The 6,797-nt window shown below is 41.0% G+C and overlaps 1 protein-coding gene across 1 annotated transcript in view; it reads left to right on the top strand.

Moving 5' to 3' along the window:
* The first annotated feature begins 268 nt into the window (after positions 1–268).
* Positions 269–6,797, top strand: part of LOC119417365 (agrin-like) — a 27,056-nt gene continuing 20,527 nt past the window's right edge. Inside the window, exons 1-3 of the mRNA XM_037684569.1 lie at positions 269–412; positions 3,600–3,724; positions 3,863–3,968. Of these exons, the coding sequence (XP_037540497.1) occupies positions 286–412; positions 3,600–3,724; positions 3,863–3,968 (358 nt within the window). The 5' untranslated portion in view covers positions 269–285. The remainder of the gene's footprint in view (positions 413–3,599; positions 3,725–3,862; positions 3,969–6,797) is intronic.

The following is a 6,797-nucleotide window of genomic DNA, read 5'->3' as shown; positions in this document are numbered from 1 at the left end:
GTCCTTCCCTGAGGTTTTTTTTGTTGTTGTTTCTGTTATACACTCATTCTCCTCCTCCTTCTGTGGCCCCTGAGGCTAGTTGAACTGTTTCCAACCCCTCACTTTAAGACAATGATGAATCTTGGAAAAGGTGCCCAGAGAGGCTAATAGTGCCTCATGTACACTGCGTTCACTGTAAACCAAATGCTCCTCATTTTGTCCTTGTCTAGTCTTTGACTGTATATTATTTTCTAATCAAATGTTTCTTTTCTCCACTTCTTCACTGCAGCATGCAGCTGCGATCCCATGGGCTCGGTCCGAGATGACTGCGAACAGATGTCGGGTCTGTGCTCCTGCAAGACGGGCGTGAGGGGCATGAAGTGCAACGTCTGCCCAGATGGAAGCAAGATGGGCATGAATGGCTGTGACAACGGTAATAAGAGAGAGCACCGAGGCCGTCATCTGTGCTTTAAAAAAAGCAGACACACAAGCTTCTTTTCCCTCTCAGCTACTCTCTGTCACTCTTAGGAGGCTGTCTTTCACTTATCCGATTAGTGGATAAGCCTAATAGCAGCCAGTCCATTTTCAATCTCTCCTTCACATCTGTCAGGTTTATTGACAAAGAAAGAAGTGGCTGCAAGATAGCTAATCAATAGTGATTAGGAAAATAGTCAAGTGTACAAAAGGGTCGTTCATGATGCAATTCCCATTGATGTTTTCATTTTTTCTGTATCAAGCTGCGTTTTGGACAATTTGCAGCACTGTACATGTGTATGCTTAGATCTGTGTGTAAGCATTATTGATTGCTTTTGATTAATAATGTAAACTGCCCCAGTGATTGCACAAAGTTAAAAAAAAAAAAAAAAACGGTTGAAGGAAAGGTTACTTCCTGCTGTGGGGGGCCTGCAGCTCCTTGATTAAGATTCACCATCTGACATCGACTGGAAGTCAAATGCTTAATGAAGCCGGCAGTCCCGGCACAGTAGTGAGGCACTCCGCCACACACACAGTCAGATAAAAAGACCGATTCTCAGAGGGTGCAGCATATAAAAGCAGGAGCTAAGTGGTTGGTGCACTGTATGCCTCTGTGATGTTGGAACATGGCAAAGAATGCAGAGTTACAACCCGGCGAGGGGATGCAGCGCCATGGCTGCAGCTGCTGCAACAATACGACTCCAAACAAGCATTAAGATAGCTTTTTCTGTGGAAAAAAAAATAACCAGATGATTCAAAATATACACTTTTACGCAATCATGAAAATATACTTTTTTTGACTGCAGTTTAAAAATACTGTTGCACTCTTTCAAACTTAAAATGTAATGAGCATACATACAGTATATACTGCATATATCTTCCCTCATCCACAAATATCTTGTTTCAGCATCTCATTTCTCATCAGAATAGCTTAGTTACCCAACATCTTGTGTGGACCTTGTTAATTCTGTGGTATTCAAGCCGACAGTATTAGTTCTATGTCTAATGCTCATTAAACCCCAAAGGATGTGTGCACTGAGCTTTGAACCCTGAATCTCTGATCTTCCATAAAAGTGGGAGACTCCAAGAGTGGTGAAGGATGACAGTTAAGTTACCGTGGAACTTCCAGATCCAGTCTGACAAACAGCTGGTGGCTAACCAACCGGACATTGTGGTGGTTCATAAGCTACAGGAGAAAGCAGTGGTGATAGATGTAGCAATCCCAAGTGACTGTAACATCAAGAGGAAGGAGCACAAGAAGCTCGAGAAATACCAAGGGCTGAAAGAGGAAACAGAGAAGTGGAGATCCAACATTTTTCAGTCAGGTCATCTGGACAGTTTCTTTTTTGTGCTGAAACGCTTCGCCTTCAGTCCAGAAGGCTTCATCAGTCAAGGAAACACACAACAAAAAGGATTCTTCCCCCAACAGCTTACTCCAAAGTGGAACAAACCAGTTCTGCTTGTGATAAGATGGTCTCTTTGGTTTCCCCCCTCTGGTTTGTTCCACTTTGGAGTAAGCTGTTGGGGGAAGAATCAGTTTTGTTGTGCATTTCCTTGACTGATGAAGCCTTCCGGACCGAAGGCAAAACGTTTCAGCACAAGAAAAGAAACTGTCCAGATGACCTGACTGAAAAATGTTGGATTATATACCTGGATTATTGAGCATGGACTTTGTTGTTTTCAACCAGAGAAGTGGAGAGTTGGTCTCTCCATGGTGGCAGTGGTCATCATTGGAGTATGTGGTGTTGTGACACCCAAACTGGAATAGAGGCTCCAGCAGACCCCAGGAACAACCTCAGAGATCTCTGTGTAAAATGGCACAGTCCGAGGAACAGCTAAGATTCTGCACAGAATCCCCAGGCCAACTTGATGTGAAACTAAAACAATCCAGTTGAAAAATGGGGTGAACTGGGTGTTAATATAATTTACATGATGTAACTCATTTAAAAAATACATCAAACACAATACAGTTTTTCTGCCCCAAGTGGAGGAGTTTAAGTATCTTGGGGTCTTGTTCACGAATGAGAGAAAAATGGAGCGAGAGATCGATGGGCAGATAGGTGCGGTGTCTGCAATGAAACAGGCGTTGTACGTGTCGTGTATCCATCATGGTGAAGAGAGAGCTGAGTTAAAAGGCGAAGCTCTCAATTTACTGGTCTATCTACGTTCTTACCCTCATCTGTGGTCATGAGCTTTGGGTTGTGACCGAAAGAACGAGATCTCGGATAAAGGCAGTTGAAATGAGTTTTCTCCGCAGGGTGTCTGAGCTCTCCCTTAGAGATCGGGTGAGAAGCTCGGTCATCTGGGAGGGACTCAGTAGAGTCGCTGCTTCTCCACGTCGAGAGGAGCCAGTTGAGGCGGCTCGGTCGTCTGGTTAGGATGCCTCCTGGACGCCTCCCTGGTGAGGTGTTCCGGACACGTTCCATCAGGAGGAGGCCCAGAGGAAGACCCAGGACACGCTGGAGGGACTATGTTTCTTGACTGACCTGGAGACGCCTTGGGATTCTCCCGGAGAAGCTGGTCCAAGTGGCTGGGGAGAAGAAAGTCTGGGCCTCCAGGCTGCTACCCCCACGACCCGACCCTGAATAAGTGGAAGAAAATAGATGGATGGACAATACAGTTTTATTTCAAAATTCAGTCTGAATTTTTTTAATTTTTTTAAATATGAACTCAGTGAGTGATCTAGTAGTTTTTACTTCAAGAGCACCCTAATTATTAAAACTATAAAGCCATCCTTTTGGTATTCATGTTTTAGTAGCAAAAATGACCATTTGTTTAAACAATGTAACTTATTTCATGTTAATTCAAGAGTAAAAAAATCTGTTAAAGCGAGAAAACAGTTCTGAAATTAAAATGTTACTACTGTAACTTAACATTCTAAATAATACAGAAATCAAAGAGGCAATGATTGCTAAACTTTGATTATTCAGTATGAAAATGTTGAACGCTCAAATCAAAGGTAATATAAAATAAATTTTCTGAAACCAGTTTTGTTGACTCTGGCATTACTTTGTTTGAAAGTAGAAATAATTTATTCAGTACGCATGTGAGGATTGTTTTGCAACACACATACTTACGATTTTTGCAAATTGGGTTGTCATAACACTGTAAATAACGACTAAAAACCAAACTTGTTTCATCCACAGGACCTAATGCCCCCAAATCATGTAAAGACTTGACTTGCAGTTTTGGAGCTACTTGCATTGAAGTGAACGGCCAAGCCCATTGTGAGTGCCCATTACCCGACTGCGACATAAAAAACAAATCCAAGGTGGGTTTTTCAAAGAGCCTGCAGAAATAAACAGTTTGAGCCACAAGTTTTAAAAACAGAAGTACCCTGTTTCAGTAGCCCCTGGGGAGTTCACATTTGTTACTGTCTCCCATCCATCCGTCTCTGTCACCTGAGCAGGTGTGCGGCTCAGATGGGGTGACCTACGCCGATCAGTGTCAGCTGAGGACCATAGCCTGTAGGCAGGACAAGGACATTACAGTGAAACACTATGGACAGTGCACAGGTGAGCCTCGTTGATACCTCCATATATCACTCACCCAGTAGTTAAACTGCTGTCACTCCCTGGTCAAGAGATAATGAGCTGTACTACTGGCCTCCTGCTGTTTCTTCACCAATTAATCTCTCTGTCTCAGAAAGTTAAAAAAAAAACAATGGATACACATTTACCATGAGTACCTGCACATGGAAGTAGTAAGAACTTTTGTGTATAATAAAAGCTGTATACATATAGCATGGTTTTAGTAAATATTTAACTTGAAGAGAAACTTTGACTTCATCCCTTGTTTTGAACTGCCTACTATATTAAAAATCGCTAGCGTGGAGGGTAGTGGCATCTTGAGTGTCAAATAAAACGTGGTATTTTTCATGTGTTATTGTCAAATTCAAATAAAGACCTAGCATTCCTCGAAGACAATCATAATATAAACTGCCTTTCTTGTCGAGGTTTTAAACTAAAATAATATTTTTATGTTGAAAAATGATAGTTGTGGTTGATTTGGTCAAATCTTGACATTAGCATTGTCACGCAATATGACAATATTTTGCGTAATCTGTCAATGCTCTGTCATGGGATAACTCTGCATGACTATTGCAACAAATTTTAGCTAAACATTTATGTAAAATGACTGAATTGTAGCTAATTTTTGCATTTACAAAGGTCAATTAGCTGTGGTGGCCATCTGTTGACTCCAATAGTCAATCATTTATAGATGGACGTCTGGTGATTACTTTTTAAGAGGTTTATTGCAATTAGGCTTGTGCAACTCTGGTCTGTGGCCAATACAATACATAGCTTGATACAGTGCCAATGATCCAATTTATTCAAGATAAATGGGCATAAAATAACAGTACAATGTGATCTGATCCAGCCTTTAATCCTAATATGGTGCAGATTAATACGAGTTTTGATTAAACGCATTGCAATTTAATGCCACAACGAAAATAAATTATTTTAAAACAGTTATTGATAATAAATAATTACTGTTTAAAGAATGAATATTTACAAACGGATCTTGTTTAAAATAGCAAAACATTGCCATAAAATCTGAAACACAAATAAAAAAGTACACAAAAAATAAGCCTTGGTACAAAATGAATAATCCTAACAATTAGTACCTCAGCATGGCCAGAAAAAAAAATAAAAAATACTTTATAAAGAATAAAGCATGACCTTTTTCTCTTAAAATGTTAGTAAATTCACATTGCTTGAAGCACATTTTTATTGTGTTTGTTGCTGTTTACACCTGCGCTGCTGCAGTTCTCCTCTTAAACAGTAGGTGCCACTAAAGAGGAATTAATAACAATACAGCTAAATAACAGGAAGTGCAGCCAGAAAAAAAGTTGTTTGCTGTAAAAATGGAAGAGAGGGAATCTGTTAGTCACACACATGTAATTTCACTAACATTTTGGTCATTTTTTTATAATGGATACCAATATGTCAAAACGTACCTGCATGCAGACTTTTAATTATTTAATTGCTTTGATTTTAACGGCACAATGTTCTAATAAACTGATTAATCTATACTGAACAAAAATATAAACCCAGCACTTGTTCTTGCTCCCGTTTTTCATGAACTGAACTAAACTATCTAAGACGTTTTCCATGTACACAACAGGTCTTTTTCTCTCAAATATTGTTAAAACATTTTTATAAATCTGTTAGTGAGCACTTCTCCTTTGCTGAGATCATCCGTCCACCTCACGGGTGTGGCATATCAAGATACCGATTAGAAAGCGTGATTATTACACAGGTGTGCCTTAGGCTGACCACAATAAAAGGCCACTCTAAAATGTGCAGTTTTATCACACAGCACAATGCTGCAGATGTTGCAAGTTTTGAGGGAGCGTGCAGTTGTCGTACTGACTGCAGGAATGTCCACCAAAGCTGTTTCCCGTGAATTGAGTGTTCATTTCTATACCAGGTCACCCTTGTGAAAGAGATCTCGATCTCAACGGGCTCTACCTGGTAAAATAAAGGTGATTGATTGATACCATAAGCCATCTCCAAAGGCTTTTCAGAGAATTTGGCAGTACATTCAACTGGCCTCATGACCACAGACCACATATAACCACACCAGCCCAGGACCTTCACATCCAGCATCTTCACCTTCAAGATCATCTGAGACCAGCCACCCGGACAGCAACAATCGGTTTGCATAACCAAAGAATTTTTGCATTAACTGTCAGTAACCATCTCAAGGAAGCTCATCTGCATGCTTGTCATCCTCATCGGGGTCACCTGACTGCAGTTCGTCGTTGTAACCAACTTGAGTGGGTAAATGCTCACATTAGATGATATATGGCATGTTGGAGAGGTGTTCTCTTCACGGATGAATCCCGGTTTTCACTGTACAGAGTAGATGTCAGACTGCGTGCATGGTGTCATGTGGGTGAGCAATTTGCTGCTGTCAACTTTGCGAATCAAGTGGCTCATGGTGGAGGTGGAGTTATGGTATGGGCAGGCGTATGTTATGGACAACCAACACAGGTTCATTTTATTGATGGCATTTTGAATGCACAGAGATATAAAGACGAGATCTTAAGGTCTGTTTTTGTGCCATTCATCCACGACCATCACCGCATGTTGCAGCATGATAATGCACGGTCCCATGTTGCAAAGATCTGTACACAATTCCTGGAAGCTGAAAACATCCCAGTTCTTGCATGGCCAGCATACTCTCCGGACATGTCGCCTATTGAACATGTTTGGGATGCTCTGAATGTGCATATGTGGCAACTTGTTTCGGTTCCTTTCAATATCCAGCAACTTCACACAGCCATTGGAGGAGTGGACCAACATTCCACAGGCCGCAATAAACAACCTGGTCCACTC

The sequence above is a fragment of the Nematolebias whitei genome, chromosome 11 (genome assembly GCF_014905685.2).
Source record: "Nematolebias whitei isolate Nwh7 chromosome 11, NemWhi1, whole genome shotgun sequence".
In the NCBI taxonomy this organism is placed as follows: domain Eukaryota; kingdom Metazoa; phylum Chordata; class Actinopteri; order Cyprinodontiformes; family Rivulidae; genus Nematolebias; species Nematolebias whitei.
This window is presented reverse-complemented; position numbering and strand designations above follow the sequence as displayed.